This window comes from Ascaphus truei, chromosome 5 (assembly GCF_040206685.1).
Source record: "Ascaphus truei isolate aAscTru1 chromosome 5, aAscTru1.hap1, whole genome shotgun sequence".
NCBI lineage: Eukaryota > Metazoa > Chordata > Amphibia > Anura > Ascaphidae > Ascaphus > Ascaphus truei.
Genome location: NC_134487.1, coordinates 77,810,412 through 77,829,274, shown reverse-complemented (window position 1 = coordinate 77,829,274; position 18,863 = coordinate 77,810,412). Strand labels below are relative to the sequence as shown.

Here is an 18,863-nt window from a genome sequence, read left to right as displayed (position 1 = left end):
CAGACAAGATATATATATATGTGTGCGTGTGTGTGTTTTTATAGTGCTTAACACAAGATACCCAGCGCTTTACAATTAATTTTTATTTTTTACAAACACTGCTATTACAATACAGGGAATATTATAATATGGATGGGATTAGTGCATTGAGACATACATATAACATTGGGAGAAGAGTCTTTGTCTCGAGGAGTTTCCAATCTAATCTGCATGGGGCTGAACTACAGAAAAATAAATAAGAAATGGACAAAAATGCTTGTGACTTGTGTTGTTTACTAAAACCATAATGATAAAATTCAATAGTAAATGTTACAGAATATTCTACAAAACAAGAAAACCATTGAGATGTAGATCGATAGCACCTACATGAAGCCCAAGAATGAAAGTCATGGAACTGATGATGAGGATCCCGGGCAGGTCCTGTTGCTGCTCCGTGGATAGAGTGGACCCTTCAAGTTCAAAGTACTGTACATGCAAATAAAACTTCAGATCTCAGGGGATCTGATGCTCTCAACCCAGCTCTGAACACTATGCCTGGGTGTTAGAAGTTAGGGTGACGGCGACACGACTGTGTGATGTCAGCCATCGCCGCTGTAATAGCGATCCCTGTTTATAGTGCAGGAGACTAGAGAGGGCGACCGGGGGGCATGGCGGAAACGTGGCCGTGAACGGTTCACCCTCATTGGCTGAACTGCTCACATGCCGCTGATGACATGAAGCGATCGCTGAAGAAGTCAAAATCCTTTGACTACTAGTGATCGCGACCGCGTGATGTCAGCCGTCGCGGGCGCGCCCACTGTGGGCACCCATGACAGACTGCATGTACTTACTTTCGCGCTGCGCAATGTCGCAGTCGACGTAGCCCTAACTATAAGCGCAGCCTAAACTACCATTACTACCACTACCATGCCTCCTCTACTATTTATATTTGGTCTAATCTCACTTCTTTCCCAACTACACTTTTCTTTCAACCATCCTCAATATTTCTCTAACTCCATTCATATATCTCCATCTCTCCTTCCGTTTCAACTTCTTAATTCACATGAACTCCTTCCCTATGCAGCCTTTGACACAATTCAGCATTACACCTGCCCTAAACCCCTTCAAATCTTTTTCACAAATCCTCTCTCTCATGCTTCTCTTCCCTGTTTCTTGGGATATCTTTCACAACTGGTCCCTGATAAATTCCAAATGCTCTCATCCTCGCCTCCAACTTTACCTCCTCGTGGTGTAAACCCCTCTAACCTCATACCCATTCCCAGTAACCCTCCCCCTCCTTTCTCCCTTTCTCCTGTGCCCTTTGGAATGCCTGCACCCTTTCTAACAAGTTTCTCTCTGTACATGACTTATTTTTCTCTCACCCTCTGCTCCTTTTTGCTTTAACCGAGACTGGCCCACTCAGTCTAACTCTGCACTGGAAGCTACCCTCTCTTATGGTGGCCTTTCTTTCTCACTGCACTCACTGCCCTGATGGCAGGGGTGGAAACATGGGGTGCCTCCGCTCCTCAATCTGCCTATACCAAATCCTTCATATATCTCCCTCTCTTTCTTTTGCTTCATTTGAGGCTCAAACTGTCCAGATTTTTTTTCCTCTCCAGGTGGCAGTCAATCTCCCACCTACGTCTACTCTAGATCTCATTCTTTCCTCCGACTCCACTTCTCCTTGGGACTTCAACTGCCATATTAATAACCTACTTTTTCTTGGGTTTTCTGTTTTCTCTCTTTAGCCTCTTCTTCTGATCTTCACCAATGGACTGCAGCCAACAGGATGGCCAATACCTGAACCTGGTTTTCACAAAACACCTCTCTCTCTGATTTCTCCATTTCACTTTTCCTCTCTCTGACCATCATCTCATCTCATATTCTCTCACTCACTTCTCCCCTTCTCCACTACCTTCTACCCTTCGTTTCTGCAGAGACCTGCACTTTATTTATCTACCGCCTTTTGATTCCACTTTGCGCTCCTCCCTGTCCTCTCTGCCCCGCTACAGACTATGACAACCTGATCATTAACTACAGCTCTGCCCTATCCTCCTCTCTTGATCTACTGTACAAGCCCCTCTGTTTCTCTGCCGTTCTCGCTCTTCTAGTCCCAGACCTTGGCTAAATTACCACACACGCATGCTCCGTTCCTGCATCGCTCCTCTGGAGGAAATCTCATACTATCGCAGACTTTCTTCACTACAAATGTAGTCTTTCCTATTTCAACCCTGCCCTCTCCCAGGCTAAACAAATCTACTTTTCTTTACTAATCAACAATCACAACTCTAACCCACTCTGCCTCTTCCCTATCTTTGACTACTCAGGCCACTGTCTGTTACCAGTTTTTCTTCCTCCATTTCACCTCAGGACTTTGCTGACTATTTCAAGACAGAGGTGGGTTCAATTTGTCAAGGCACCCCCTCTGTATCCTCCTCATGTTCTACACCTCTTTGTAACCCAGGACATACTTGAAAACGAGAGGTAACTCTCAATGTATTACTTCCTGGTAAAACATTTTATAAATGAATAAATAACTCTCCTACTGCCTTCCGTGACTATTTTTCCTCTGTCACAGAGGAGGAAGTGTCGCTGCTAATGTCTTTCTCTCCCTCTACCGCTTTCCCTCCCATTTCCTAAACCTCTTTCTCCCAGTCTTATCCCTACTCTCACTCATATTTTTCATTCCTACTTCTACCCTGGTACCTTTCTCACCTCCATCAAGCATGTAACAGTTATACCTTTATTCAAAAACAGAAAGCTTGACCCTAACTGTCTAACTATTGCACTGTCTCCCTTTTGAATCCCTCGTCCCTCACCTTTTGAAACCAAACTCCTTGGACGCCTTGTATTCTCTCGACTGCTCCATTTTTTTTTACCTCCTATTGCCTTCGTGATGCTCTACAATCTGGCTTCCACACTGCTCACTCAACTGGAACAGCACTCACCAAAATAACTAATGACCTCCATCATCCTAAAGACCAAGGTCATTACACCCTGCTTATATTACTTGACCTTTCTGAAGCCTTTGATACCGTGGACCATCCTATTCTTCACATTCTCCATACTCTTGGTATATGTAACAGAGCTCTAGCGTGCAGTTCCTCTTACCTACTCCATCATACTTTGTGTCTTGTTTGCTAGCACATTACCCTCCTCTGTTAATCTCTCTGTGGTTGTACCTCAAGGGTCTGTCCTGGGACCTCCTCTCTCTTTATACACTCTCTTTTGGTGACCATATCAGATCAATTTGGTTCATATATCACCTCTATGATGATGACACTGTGGACAAACCACTTCTCCTTCACATTCTCCATACTCTTGGTATCTGTAACAGAGCTCTATCCTGGATTTCCTCTTACCGCTCCCACCGTAGATTCCGTGTCTGATTTGCTAAGACCTCCTCCGATGATCTCTCTGTGCGTGTGACCATCGGGTCTGTCCTGTGACTTCTTCTCTTTTCTTTTTACACACTCTCTCTCAGTGACCTTTACAGATATCTAGGGTTCAAATAGAACCCTCTTCTCTGGAACCCAAACCAGACTATATTTTACTTAGGAATAGCCATATTTATGAGCTTATTTTATATGCCAGTGTGTATGGATAGCTGACTCTCCACAAATTCGAGTTTGGCTGGGGTATACTGGGGAGAGGTTTGAGAAATACTGATTTAAGTGGAGGGGCAGTGAAAAGTATACTGTGTGAAGATATATAGCAATATAGGGTGTATTGGTTGGGTTGTTACTAATACAAGTGAAATGTTGGGAACATATTGAGATACTGTAGAAATGTGAAATTAAAAACAGAGGCTCTGGACATTTAAAAACTATACTGTAAGTCATTTAAGATACAATCATTGTAAATAAAAATTTTAGAGGTAACAGCGAGAACGACACATACTGTACAGGAGTGAGAGAGTCATCAGGCTCAACTACAAGGGGAGCGATAGTGTAACGAATGGTATCACAGAGAGCGACATCGATAGAAATAAAAAGGGTCTTGCTTAAATCCAGATTTCCAGGAGCACAAAGGGATGTTTGCAGAGAAGATAGTGAAGTTTTCTTACTACTGTATGACAAGATAATTAACGTATCAAATTATGATTGTGTGCATGCTCAGTGCTCTTTGCGAAGGATTTGCACATGGCCACTAGAGATTTGCGATCTGGTCACAGAACAGTTTGAAAATTCTTTCACAGATTCTTTTTAATTAGCAATTTTGAGAAATGTTCACAATTATGCTTTTTGCCAACAAAGTTGGAATTTATTTTCGGATGTTGCTGACAACTGCTAAATGTCGGCCAATTTATTTTCAAAACTTGATGAAAATTATTACATTTTGCTGTCGTGACATATGAGACAGTGCACATTTTTATTGCACAATTTGATGTTTTTTTGTGACCAAAAATGCTAACACAGCAAATTTAACTGTGTTCGTAAACTTTGGCAAAGACTTCACATTTCTCTCGTGGCCACCTTTTATTCTGTTTTACATGTTTATTTAAAAGCATTTTGTACATATGGCTAACAGTGTGTTTTGAGCATGTATTGAGCTCTGATGGATTAAGAAGGACTGGAGCTTCATGTCCGTTCCCTAAGACCACCCTGGTTTGGTTACTATTCATCTAAAAATAATTTATAAAGGCAGGCATATGCAATAATATTAAATAATGCCCCTAAATGTACTTTTGAAAACATTTCAGCCTGCAACATTATTCAATATGGAAATCATTTGTCACACAAGTAAGTAATATGACTGACCAAGAATCTTTAGCTCTGCATTTGCATATATTATCCCATATGTGTTTTCTGCTATGCATTGATACATTCCAGCATGTTCCAAAGTTAAGCCTCGTATTCTTAGTTCACCCTTTCCATACTGAAATAAAATAAAACAAACCATAGAATTAAAATACGCATTTACTTTTTGAAGACAGCATTAACACATTTGAAATATTGTAATGACTTCTACTGATGAAAATATTATTGTTTAATAACAATGTATAAAAAGTAAACACATCAATTATTTAAGTATAATACCAGTAAACATATATGATATACTGTACTATTTTACATAGTTTAGGCACTATACACAGCACCCTGCACATTAACATAAGGGAGCCCAAGCTTTTCTCAGGAGTTCCCAGAGAGTATTATACCTCCTAGAACGACCTTGTGTCTCCTCTGAAACTCCTCCCTTCTCCTCTCCCATCTCCTTCTCCTCCACATTCTCCCTACTGTATCTCCTTCTCCCTCCATCGCCTTCTCCCCCTCCTTCTCCTTACCCATCTCATTTTCCCCCTTCTTCCCCCCTCTCCATATCCTTCTCCCACCCTCTCTTCTCTCCATCTCCTTCTCTACTCTCCTTCTTCCTCCCCATCTCCATCTCCCCCCTCTCCCCTCACTCCATATCCCCGTCATTTCCTTCACCCCCCTCACCATCACATATATTTTGTTTTAAGCCCTTTGCTGCTGAAATGCTGCATCTTGCATTCTTTTTATTTGTATAACTCTTTTAAATGATCTCAAATGCATTGTTGTTCTGTTAATAGCTATAGCACAAAATTTGTAGGCACAATGCTTACTCTGGTTAATTTATAATCTAATCGTTAGATTAGCATTGTGCCATTAGATTCTAATGTATGCTGCCAGAGGCATGGTGAAATAAAGGGGGCTATGTATTATGCATCACTATAAGTGATTGTGCTGTAAAACAGACGCACAGAAGAAGAGCAAGTTACTGTGTCTCCGTGTGCCAATGCATAAATACAAATGTTTCACAATGAAATAAAGCAATGATGATACAGGGTGGGGTTTGGAGGCAATGTTTGGATATTGTCTGTGGTGATCATATTGTATGTAAGTGGTATACTATTACAATATTCTATTGATAATCTACAGTACACGACTATTATGTTAAACTATAAGCATGCACTACTATTATAGTAAACTATACGCATGCACTACTATTATATTAAACCATACGCATGCACTACTATTATATTAAACTATACGCATGCACTACTATTATATTAAACTATACGCATGCACTACTATTATATTAAACCATACGCATGCACTACTATTATATTAAACTATACGCATGCATTACTATTATATTAAACTATACGCATGCACTACTATTATATTAAACTATACGCATGCACTACTATTATATTAAACTACTAGCTGAGAGACCCGGCGTTGCCCGGGATGTAAATGCGTAATAGGTAGTATTATTTATAAATCGTGGAACAATAGGTGAGTATTTGTTGTAAAGGTTTGGGGGGGGGGAGAAAGGAGAGCGGGGGGGGGAGAAAGGGGAGCAGGGCGGGTGGGAGAAAGGGGAGCAGGGCGGGGGGGAGAAAGGGGAGCGGGGGGGGAGAAAGGGGAGTGGGGGGGAGAAAGGGGAGCGTGGGGGGAGAAAGGGGAGCGGGGGGGGAGAAAGAGGAGCGGGGGGGGAGAAAGGGGAGCGGGGGGGAGAAAGGGGAGCGGGGGGGGAAAGGGGAGCGGGCGGGGGGAGAAAGGGGAGCGGGGGGGGAAAGGGTAGCGGGGGGGGAAAGGGTAGCGGGGGGAAAGGGGAGCGGGGGAAAGGGGAGCGGGGGGGAAGGGGAGCGAGGGGAGGAAAGGGGAGCGGAGGGGGAAAGGGGAGCAGGGGGGGAAAGGGGAGCGGGGGGAAAGGGGAGTGGGGGACGGGGGAAAGGGGAGTGGGGGACGGGGGAAAGGGGAGTGGGGGACGGGGGAAAGGGGAGTGGGGGATGGGGGAAAGTGGAGTGGGGGATGGGGGAAAGGGGAGTGGGGGACGGGGGAAAGGGGAGTGGGGGATGGGGGAAAGGGGAGTGGGGGACGGGGGAAAGGGGAGTGGGGGACGGGGGAAAGGGGACTGGGGGACGGGGGAAAGGGGAGTGGGGGGGGGGGAAAGGGGAGTGGGGGGTGGTGGAGAGCAGTGGGCATATGTATTGTCATAATTTATGTATGGGCATTTCCCCCCCCTCCTCCGTGCGTCCGTCCCCCTGCTGGTTCGGCTGGTGCCCCCCCCCCGTTCCCCGTGACTCCCCCCCCCCCCCGTTCCCCGTGACTCCCCCCCCCGTTCCCTGTGACTCGCGGCTCGCCCCCCCCCCCCCGTTCCCCGTGACTCGCGCTCCCCCCCGGCGCCCGCTTGGTCCCCCGATGTGCCGTCCTGCTGAGTGAGGCGTGCAGGCGGCGGCAGGAAGCGCCCTGTGTGGGCCTGAGACACGCGCTCCCCCCCCCTGGCGCCCGCTCGATGTGGCGTCCGGCTGAGCGGTGGTAGGAAGCGCCCTGTGTGGGCCTGAGGCTGAGGCGGCATGCGCAGTGGGCCTGAGGCTGAGGCGGGACGCGCAGTGGGCCTGAGGCTGAGGCGGGACGCGCAGTGGGCCTGAGGCTGAGGCGGGACGCGCAGTGGGCCTGAGGCTGAGGCGGGACGCGCAGTGGGCCTGAGGCTGAGGCGGGACGCGCAGTGGGCCTGAGGCTGAGGCGGGACGCGCAGTGGGCCTGAGGCTGAGGCGGGACGCACAGTGACTTACTTGAGCGGGTGGTAGCGCCGGGGAGGTAAGGGAGCAGCTGGGGTAGGAGGGCCGCGCTTCCCGTCCGGAGCCAGTGCAGGGCGGCGCATGTGATGGGGGGGGGGGGGCGGACAGAGGGGGTGTGTGTGTGTGTATATAGCTGCTGTGTTGTGTGTGTGTGTGTGTGTGTGTGTATAGAGCTGCTGTGTTGTGTGTGTGTGTGTGTGTGTGTGTGTATAGAGATGCTGTGTTGTGTGTGTGTGTGTGTGTGTGTGTGTGTGTGTGTGTGTGTGTGTGTGTGTGTATAGAGCTGCTGTGTGTGTGTGTATAGAGCTGCTGTGTTGTGTGTGTGTGTATAGAGCTGCTGTGTTGTGTGTGTGTGTGTGTGTGTGTGTGTGTGTGTGTGTGTGTGTGTGTGTGTGTGTGTGTGTGTGTGTGTGTGTGTGTGTGTGTGTGTGTGTGTGTGTGTGTGTGTGTGTGTGTGTGTGTGTCTGTGTGTGTGTGTGTGGCCCGTCACTCCGCCTCAGGCCAATGAGAGGTGTGCGGGGGCGGGCGGCCCAAGGGACCAATGAGATTTCCCCTAGGGACACCGGACATCCAGGCAGGCAGGCATACAGTGCTTTCACTAATATAGTATAAGATACGCTTGCATTACTATTATATTAAACTATACGCATGCACTACTATTATATTTAACTATACGCATGCACTACTATTATATTAAACTATACACATGCACTACTTTTGTGTCATTAACGCGTCAAAATTGTTCCTAAAGTTTTTCTTGCGACAGAAACATTTTAGTGCATATGTATGCACATGGACGCTCTGTTGACTCTTCACCAGTCAATCTTTTACCGTATGTAATTGTTGAACTGTGCATTTGATGAATGGTAAGATAAGAGGATAATGGTAAGAAGAAAATGTATATATTCATGATTCGTGTAGTTTTTAATTGGATTTAATTGAAACTTGCAAAATTTATGTACATATAATTTCAAATAACTTGCTCCATAGAAATGCTAGGAAGATATGCGATGAATATAATAACATGAATAACGAAATACAAACATACATTATGTCACTAATGATTTTAGGGAAGTATATTCATTCTTTATACATAGCCCTTACATTGGCATAGCTGGGGTTAGAAGAAGTTACATTTTGGCCCAACTCCAGTCCTCATGGGCCACCAACAGGTCAGGTTGTCAGGATATCCCTGCTTCAGCATAGGTGGCTCAATCAGTGGCTCAATCAACATTTTTTGATTCCATTAAAAAACATAATTGCCTCTGTGGATCATGATTAGTCCATTGTCCTCATATTCTGTCTGAAATTCTAAGTAAACTTATTTGGCTGCTAAAGTGATGTCAAAAGAGGTATTTAATTATCTTAGTGTAACGGGTGGACCCCCCTTGTTTGACCCACCCAATCTCACATTGGCCCGTGTGGTCTAACCGGTCCCCATTACGTGATCGTGTATGGTGGTGCACCTGCAAGTAACAGGACTCCTGAGTCTCGCGCTTGATGGTATTAGGGGATGTCATCAGGACAGGTAGCTGAGGTAGTGGGTGCGAGTCCAATTTACATCATGTGCAGCGCCTCCACCTCATCAGGATCTGTGCTTCCGCAGGGAGATGGTCCTGGTGAGGAACTCCTTCTCGGTGGTGACTGCCACTGTTGAGTAATCTCACACTCACACAGTGGGGTTTTCATTAATAAGGCCATCTTTATTGTAGTTTGGGATGTAGCAGACTGCCCCATGCAGCTGCCGGCTCTAGCCGCACATCTCTTCGTGCTGTCCCTTTGCCAGGTACGCCCTCCCGCATTGAAGTGGGATTCCCTCTTCTCCTAGGGAGATCACCCCTGTGCCAGGTCCCTGGACACAGAGTGGTTTAGACAGACTTAATTGGTCAACCTGTACCGCTAGTTACTGCACTAGGGTCACAAAAGTGTTCCTACAATCCCTTATGCAGGAGCATACACTTTACCAGCTACTTCACACAACTGCTGGTCAACACAACACTAACTGACAGTGTTGTGCCTTATATACTTCAGGAGGCAGGCGCATCTTTGATGTCACTATCCAGGGACTCAGAGCATACAGCCACTCCCCTCCATACATAGGGCACCTCACCAGGGTGTGAGGGAAAACCTCCATAACTACTGCTGGCATACCTGTACTTATCAGGACTTACTGCCAACAGAGAGGAAAGTAGTATACCATTATTATGCATGGCTATATACTCCCCCTGGTGAATCCCCACCGTCCCGGCTGGGACCTAAATTTGGTGTACCTTGCGCCAGGAAACATTGCAAAAGAACACACAAATAACACGTCAAACATTATCACATTTTCATAATAATGTAAGAACATTTCACTCACTGACCAGCAGGGAGCGCTAAAGAAAAGGCAGACCACTCTCTTTCGGGACCTAATAATAGTGTCGAGGGTCTGGTTTCTTCACCTCCCGTCCCGCTGCATCGGTGACTGTCACATTATATTCTCGGGGCAGGCCTCGTTCATTACAGTACACCACTTTGTGCATGTAAATACTGCACCCAATCTTCAAAACCCTCATCAGTTGTGAAACCCTCTGCTCAGCCTGAACTCCCTTAATGGCCCCTCCCTTATTGACAATGTAGTACTCTATGTCAGTACGGAGCCACCTCTCTCGATTATCCTCTATCTCCCTCATCAGAGGTTCGGGGACATAAGGGTACTCAAGCCCATGAGACCTCTTATACTTCGCTGCAATAGCTCGCTCAGCTCGACAGGTCCGGGTCAATTTAGCTTGCCCAGCCCTTCCCGGCAACACCCATGACAGGGGCTCATCTGATTCCACGGGATCCTCTAATCCTTCAGAACCTTTGGGCCTAATAAACCCCCCGTTAATTCGGTTCCACCTCACTCTCAACTCTTGGAGGTACGCCTCATCACTGAACTCCCCGGGAGCCCACCAATGGTCAACTATCCCATCCCTTTCTAAAATGAAACGGGTGCGATCTATCCATGCAACATACCCCTCGTATAGGGGCGCCCACCATCTAGTTTCCCGTATCTCCTCTGAGTTGGATTCTAGTGGCTCTTCCGCTTCAGGCCCACCCAAAGATACCCCCGAATACCCTCAGAAGACGTAACATTTCCCCGGTGCTGTGATTTGTTCCCACCCATGATACTCAACACACTAGGACAATCACTAGGTACCGACACTTGTCGGGAAATCCTCCCTCCACCCTCCGATCCATCATCCGAAGTTACCCAGTCCAGGCTTTCAGTCCGATCTTCGGCAGGACCCCGGGAATCCCCTGACATCCCTAGGCTAGAAGTGGACCCGAATGAAAAAGTGACGGGGACAGGAGCTTTAACTAGGGCCTTGGGGCTAACTTTGGGAGTGGACGGGGTTGGGGGACGGGGCCGGACTGTAGGTATTGGCAGGGTTACGACCTGCTCTCCAGCAATACCTGACTCGATTCCGCCACAAAGTCCTTTCTTTTCTCCGGCAGCTGGGCTTCTTGCTCTCCGACTCGAACGCCCGCTCCTTCTGGCAGTAGGGGATCGACTTCTGCTGCTCGACCGCAGAGGCGTGATCATCTCCCACTCGATACCGCTCTGGTCGTCCAGAATCTCCTCCATACACACACGTGCTTCGACGCCATCTTGGGTTGGGTCCCCAATCGGGACCTCTTCCTCCACGAGGACATCTGGCAACGCCCGTCTGCTACGCGATCCAGTCTGGCCCTGGACCCGCTCTTCTTTTTCCTCCACCCCCTGGGTCTGCGACAAGCACTGTGTTAGCCTACTACTTCGCAGTGTCGGGGTGGATCGACCTCCTTCCGACCCGCTAGTCACCACGGCAGTGGGACTCCGGCGATCGGGTTGTCGCGGTACTGGAGACACTCGACTCCATGTCTCCACACCACGAGGAATAGCATCTCGCCAAGGTGTACCACTTGCATGGGGCCCTGACAATAAGTCCTGCGCATCAGACAATCTTGCACACTCCTCGTCTGAGGACTCCAACTTGCAGTTCGGGCGGGGCATCCCAGTAGGAGACCGGCGATGGCCTCCTCTTCGGTCACCCCTTCGAAGGCTGGTTTTCTCCGTCTGGAGAACCAGACCCGATTCCTGCTCCACGGGACCTGCACTCTCACTCCATAGTGCACCCGGAAGCTCCGCTGCCGCCATCGGGACATTTCCTGTCGCTCCCACGGCTTGTACTGGCACAAAAGTTGTCATTGGCCACATATACTGCAGTTCACAGTGAGGGCATCAAGCCTCACTGCCCACGGCTCCGCCCGGCAGTCTGCACTGCAGGCAAAGACACGCCACAGTCCCCACACCCTCTACACGGATGATCAGGAAGCCTCCTGGAGCCGAGTAGGGATGAGTAGAGATCAAGGGACTCTGTTCCAATTTCTCAGAAACTTCAGCCATATTCACCAGCGGAGGCACTCATTTCAGAGGTCTGTACTGGTACAATGGCTCTTCGCAACTGGAGGGCAGGGGCTGGTTTGGCAACCCCTCCTCCTACTTTCTCCATCGGCATCCGGTGGAACTGCAAACCACTCCCCCTGGTTGAAACTAGGGGGATGTCTCGTAGACTTGTAGACTGACCCAGCACAGGTGCAGAGTGAGTCATAGTCCATGAGGACGCGGCTCCAGCTTTCGCGCCAATCTCCTCAACAGGGTGGGGTTTCCTCGTTGGCGCCAATCCTGGCCAACAATTAGCAAACTGCAAAGTTGCAAGACTTTCTGCAGCTGGCCCACGCGGTGTCCCGGGAACGCGGGAACCGCCATCTTGGTTTTGGTTCGTATTGTCTTTCTTCATATTTGAGGTAGCGTCTGGCTGTTTGTTTATTGGTGTATAACAAAGTCCATTTCGTTCCTCCCATCTAGCAACACTGTCATCCTCACTAGTCTCGAGGGTACTTTCCCGAGAACATAGACAGAACAAACACGGCGCAGCCACGGCTTTCACGCCATTCCACAACAAGCTCACAAAAGTCTCTTCTGTAGCTTGTTCTTCTTCCACGCACAGGTCATATGCGTGTCCTTTCTCTGTCCGCCATCCTGGACCTTCTGCTCTTTGCAGATCCTCCATTCTGACGGTTGTTTCTCGATCACTGTATACTGGATTATTGTACATGGAGCTCCGCTCTGCAGGGCAGCTACCACATCAGTACAATAAACATGCCTTGTGCACCACCTTGTGTACCTAACGTAGATCTGACTCGTGTTTGCACCACCTCAGGCTAGGCTCACTCTTTCTGTGTCTACTGTAACGCTTTCCTCCAGTCTGTGCTCCTTGGTCAAGTGATCTGGAATGGAGACTAGAGTACTCTGGCTCTTCCATGCAGTACTTTGGGCATCGACCTACTGTTGGCTAGCCTAGTGCGGACTCTTCCAGAATTCCTGCTCTAAGTTTCCAGTGTACCCCTTCAGGTGTCCCCCGCTAGCGCTACCTCAAGGCGACTAGGACAGCAATAGCCCCCTGCTCCAGATCTACTAACCCCTAACGAATCCCAAGGCGTCTGTGCGGCCTGCAGCTCCAGCAGCTCCCCGACGACCCCTGGTCCATCCCACGCAGCACAAAGTGGCAGCAGACACTCTCCCTGTTTCCTAATGTGTGCCTAGCAAAAGCCTGTCCTGTTAACAGGTCTATCTCAGCAGAGCCTCCAATTGTAATGGGTGGACCCCCCTTGTTTGACCCACCCAATATCACATTGGCCCGTGTGGCCTAACCAGTCCCCATTACGTGATCGTGTATGGTGGTGCACCTGCAAGTAACAGGACTCCTGAGTCTCCCACTTGATGGTATTAGGGGATGTCATCAGGACAGGTATCTGAGGTAGTGGGTGCGAGTCCAACTTACATCATGTGCAGCGCCTCCACCTCATCAGGATCTGTGCTTCCGCAGGGAGATGGTCCTGGTGAGGAACTCCTTCTCGGTGGTGACTGCCACTGTTGAGTAATCTCACACTCACACAGTGGGGTTTTCATTAACAAGGCCATCTTTATTGTAGTTTGGGATGTAGCAGACTGCCCCATGCAGCTGCCGGCTCTAGCCGCACATCTCTTCGTGCTGTCCCTTTGCCAGGTACGCCCTCCCGTAATGAAGTGGGATTCCTTCTCTTTGAGAGATCACCCCTGTGCCAGGTCCCTGGACACAGAGTGGCGTAGACAGACTTGATTGGTCAACCTGTACCGCTAGTTACTGCACTAGGGTCACAAAAGTGTTCCTACAATCCCTTATGCAGGAGCATACACTTTACCAGCTACTTCACACAACTGCTGGTCAACACAACACTAACTGACAGTGTTGTGCCTTATATACTTCAGGAGGCAGGCGCATCTTTGATGTCACTATCCAGGGACTCAGAGCATACAGCACCTCCCCTCTATACATAGGGCACCTCACCAGGGTGTGAGGGAAAACCTCCATAACTACTGCTGGCATACCTATACTTATCAGGACTTACTGCCAACAGGGAAAAGGGAGACCAAAAAGCGCACCAGCACTTACTGCCAACAGAGAGGAAAGTAGTATACCATTATTATGCATGGCTATATTAGCATCAGTGTGTCAAAGGAATTTCTGCCCATTTTACCCTTTTTGTGTCTAGACAGGAGTGGCCAACCACCAGGTTAGGTTTTCAGGATATCCCTGCTTCAGCACAGGTGTCTCAATTAGTGGCTCAGTCATAGACTAAGTCACTGATTGAGCCACTTGTGTAAAATAAGTTTAGTTTGAATTTCAGACAGAATATGAGGACAATAGAATAATCATGATCCAAACAGAAAGTTATGTTTTTTAATGAACAAAAAACAAAAATACCATGAAAACATCCGCAAATTCTGCATCTCACCCATCTATTCATTTATATATAAACAATGTTCAGTAAAAAAAATTGCACTTACCGATATTTCATTTTTTAGCCATCTGATAGTAGGAATTGGCTTGCCTTTAGCTATACAGGGCCAATTCAAATCACTGCCTATATCTCTTTCTGTATCATTGATATGTTCTACCCATTCTGGTTGGGCTGGAAAACAAAACAGGGCATCCATTGCATAATGATAACAGAAAACAAAATTCTATTGTACAAACACATTAGCTTTTCATAATTTGTAGAATTTAGGAAAAACCTACTCATATTCTAATTCATCTGTCATTGCAGCTCTAAATTCCCAGTTTGTGGAGGAAGAAAAAGAAATGGAACATAAAAATAAATAGCAAACCTTTTTTATCACGGTCCCAAAGTTTATATGAACTTAGATGGTCACTAAAATATGTGAATACATACACAACATAATGAAATATGGTACAGAATGTTTAATGCTTGATGGCTTCAAACTTAAATCTGATCCTTACATGAACACTAAGAAAGTAAATTATTTTGGTCCTTTATACACTTCTCTGGTTTCAAGTATTTTCACACTTGCCATAAGCCTACGAAACCTGTTAATGCATATTCAGTCGCCAACTACTTATTATAAACTATACTTTATGGTCTAGACCAGTGTTTTCCAACTCCAGTCCTCAGGGAACCCCAACAGGTCAGGTCTTAAGGATATCCCTGCTCCAGCACAGGTGGCTCAGTCAAAATGGCTAAGCCGCTGACTGAGCCACCTGTGCTGGAGCAGGGATATCCGTAAGACCTGACCTGTTGGGGTTCCCGAGGAGTGGAGTTGGGAAACACTGGTCTAGACACATCAAACTCAGATAAAACGGAGTTAATATTGCAACCTGTAAAACATTTTTATCACTTCTTATTACCGCAATTTTATGACTGAAGTCATCAAGTTTGCGGTAATAATTCCTGGGTGAGGTATTTCTTTACTTAATGCAATTGATTTACTAATATTTCTACTATCTATTTTTTTTATTATGTAATGTAATTTTTAATGATTTGTTTTTTATACTTTTTTTAACATGTATATTTTTTTGGAATGGCCAAAAGCCGTATTAGCAACCTTTGTCTAAAACGTCTATTGGCCATTAGTCTAGAAGGGGGTTTGTTGGTGGGGGTGATGGTGGTAGTTGCCACCTTGGAGGGTGGTTAGGCCCCCGGGTGTGGTCGCAGGGGTTACGCCCTTGTTTGTTTTTTATCGTTCATAAAGAGGTTATACTGTTCCTGGCCTGTGACTACCATTATTCTGTTGTTCCTGTGGGGAAGAAACCCTGCCCCTGCCATAGCCCTGCAGGATGGAGGGGCTGCAAGCATCCTGAAAACCTGTCCTGTTGTCCTACTCCCCACACCCTCGCAGAGACTTGGTCCTCCTGGGAACCAGCAAGTGAGCACCACAGCATCATTAACACCATGTACAGTACCTGAAAATCTCCCTTGGGGGTGGGGGGGGGGGAGGGGATAGGGGTGTTACATTAACTCCTTTCTAGCTCTTAGTGGTCAGCTAGTCATGGAAACCCATGACTGGCTGCCCCTTGGGCTACTAAGAGGTTAACATGTACAATAATGTGTTTTATTTTTATCACCTATTCCATGTTGATTTAGGATAACTTGCCTATGTATATAATGGCCAATATATTGTTCATTAATATTGTTCATTATATACATAGGCACGATTGGGCTAACGACAGCCTGGAGTAGGTGATAGAAAAAGCAGTCTTTGTTTGCCGCTATCGCGGTTGCGATATATATCGGGCCTTTATGTACAGCAACATTATGACCCAATATTTTTAGAGGTCACTATAAAAAATGCATTTTTTTGTACTGGTGCAATGTTTGAATTTTTTTGGGCCCATAATACAGCATTTTTCCTTACAGCAATTGCATTTTCCTTTTCCATGTATCTTTGTTCATTTTATTTAATATTATTATTTATTGTTGTTTTACCAAATTGCTGTTTAAGTAGCAACACAGGAGTCAAATTAGTCTTTTGTGCTCCCGGGCCTTTAACAAATGATCCCAAATGTATTCAACTGGTGGAGGAAATAATGTAGGAATATTGTGATTGGAAATAAAATGTATGCAATCTGCCCCTCTGGATTTCAACATAGGGGTTCGGCGTTCTTTTCTCTGCTTTTCCAAATGGCCATATGGGCACTAGATTTTTGGTTTTCTATGGCCATTTTTATTTTTACAAGCGGTAAATGGCATAAACAGTTAACACAAAACAAATCATATTTCCTGGGTATTCAATATATGAGGCTATCCAGGGCCATACTGGCCAATGGCCAATATGTTACTTTTTTATCAGGGAGGTTTCTTCTGCAAATGCTCTTCATATTCCATTAACACATTATGCGAGTGATTACTTTTACAAGGTTAAAGTAGAAAAATAATAAACGTTTCAATAAATTATGCAGGAGTCTCAGAAATCGAGAGACTTGGCCGGTATGCTGAAGACCGCTACTGGCCCCTAAACCTATCTCCCAAAACATCCCCCACTTCAATAATAGCCCTTGTAGTGTGGTTTTAAAGCCTCCTACACTCAATATACTGTAGTTCCAGTAACATAACCTGCGATTTATATTTTAGTATTCTAAACAAATGCACAAATTCCCCTTTATTTGTACCTGCACTTGCTAGTAGCCACTGAATCCAGTGTAGGAGCATTAAGGCAGAAGTCAATGGAGTCAGACCATTATCACTAGTTGTCACTCATGTTTATTACTGAATTGTCTTTAGTAAGTGCGACGTGCCGGAGCGACGGCTTGGTCGTGATCGCTGGAAGTCATCTCAATTTGATTTTTCCAGCAACCGCAGCCTGATGTCGCCGTCGCATCGCCGGCACTATAAGCGTAGCCTAATTGAGCAAAATTATTAGCCCTGTAAGGCTTGACAAAATTGAAAAGAAAAGGCAAATAATATTGCGTACACAGTTGGGACACTTTTGAACATCTTTAGCAGTCTTGAGCTCTAAATCAATGAGAGTAAAAAATAACAGCTTACCTTGTACATAAACTCTTGCCTGGTGTACATCCTTCCCCTTAATGTTCTCAGCTTCACATTCATAGGTTCCTTCATCTTCAGGCTGAATATTGAAAATTCTAAGGACAGCACCAGACATACCTATCTCAGCGGAGGCTGGCATTGGCTCATCAACCTTTCGCCATTTGATTACTGGAACAGGACTAAAAAATACAGAGAACAAAGAATTGACAAACTCTGCTACAGTATGTTGGAATATGTAACACAGTTTTCTTTTTTCCAAAGAATGTTCAATCCGGGTTGGCCAAATAAAAAATACACTAAGAACCATTCATTTTAAACCAAAATGTTGTCACCACTACTGCACTGGGGACACTATAATACCTACCACTAATTTTATTGAGTAGTGTTGGTCTGGTACACAATTATATAATTATAGAACATTATTAGAGATGACGAAATATTTTTGCGGATTTGGATCCACCTCAAATACAGTATAGCAGTTGCAGAGAGAAAGTAATATAACAAAGTGAGCTGGTGACTTGAGTTGAGTGAGCCATATTTACTATAAAGTGTTTTGCCATTAGGCACCTTCGGTGCTGGAATACATTACAGCCTATTCAAATAAATGGACTGTAAGGTGTCTTTCTGCACAGAAGGTGTCTCATGGCAGAAGACTGCTTATTTGATATGCTTCTGTATCCCAGAAGAGGTAAAGTTATTTGTACATGTATGAGCACTCAATGAGAAGTAGAGCTCAAAACTAAGTATACCATGACAGTGGTGCTATCCATTAACTGGTTTAGCTCACACTGCAAGAGCTGTTGTCCTGAATAATAGAGGTTGTGTGGGTTCAGTGCCACACTTGTGCAACTTTGTTCCTGAACAGTTCATGTGTACTGCTGTACCTGTCAAGCTAAGTCCCCCAACTGTGTTCTATTGTGTTTTTGAGCTCAGACTTTCTTTTTACTTTATCTTTTGCCTAACCCTCAAGTACCTTGCTATTGTGTATGACCTAGGACCTGGCTTGATCAAGGATCTTGGTGACTTGGAGGTATTGGAGAAATGCTTCCAAGTAGTAGTAGACTTGATATCATCATAGGAAGAGTTAGGTAACATCTCGGGCATCGCTAATTCAGAGGCGAAAACTTGTTGCTCAGCCTAGGTCAAACACAATCTGTATGACTACCCCCGAAAAAGTTCACTGCGAAACAAACGCGCATCGGGTAGAGATGCGTCACCATTGACACGTCACGAGCGCAACTGAGATGCAAGTCTCAGCCCTGTAACATACAAAGCAGAGTGGGGATACTTAGTAACAGGGAGAATAGCTATACCGTTAACAAAGATAACAATGATATGAACCCCAGGAGGTAACCACTACCAAGATAGTACTGGCAGCAATATTGCAGAGGAAAACGCTCTAATACTCCTTCTTGTGACTGTGCGAGGAGCCTAACATAGT

General features: G+C 46.1%; 1 protein-coding gene across 2 annotated transcripts in view; it reads right to left on the bottom strand.

The window, feature by feature from the left end:
- CNTN1 (contactin 1) overlaps positions 1-18,863 on the bottom strand; it is a 296,276-nt gene that overhangs the window by 100,962 nt on the left and 176,451 nt on the right. For both annotated transcript variants that reach the window (XM_075600076.1, XM_075600077.1), the window contains 3 exons: positions 17,420-17,601; positions 14,424-14,548; positions 4,740-4,857 (listed from right to left, as the gene is read on the bottom strand). In XM_075600076.1, the coding sequence (XP_075456191.1) occupies positions 4,740-4,857; positions 14,424-14,548; positions 17,420-17,601 (425 nt within the window). The remainder of the gene's footprint in view (positions 1-4,739; positions 4,858-14,423; positions 14,549-17,419; positions 17,602-18,863) is intronic.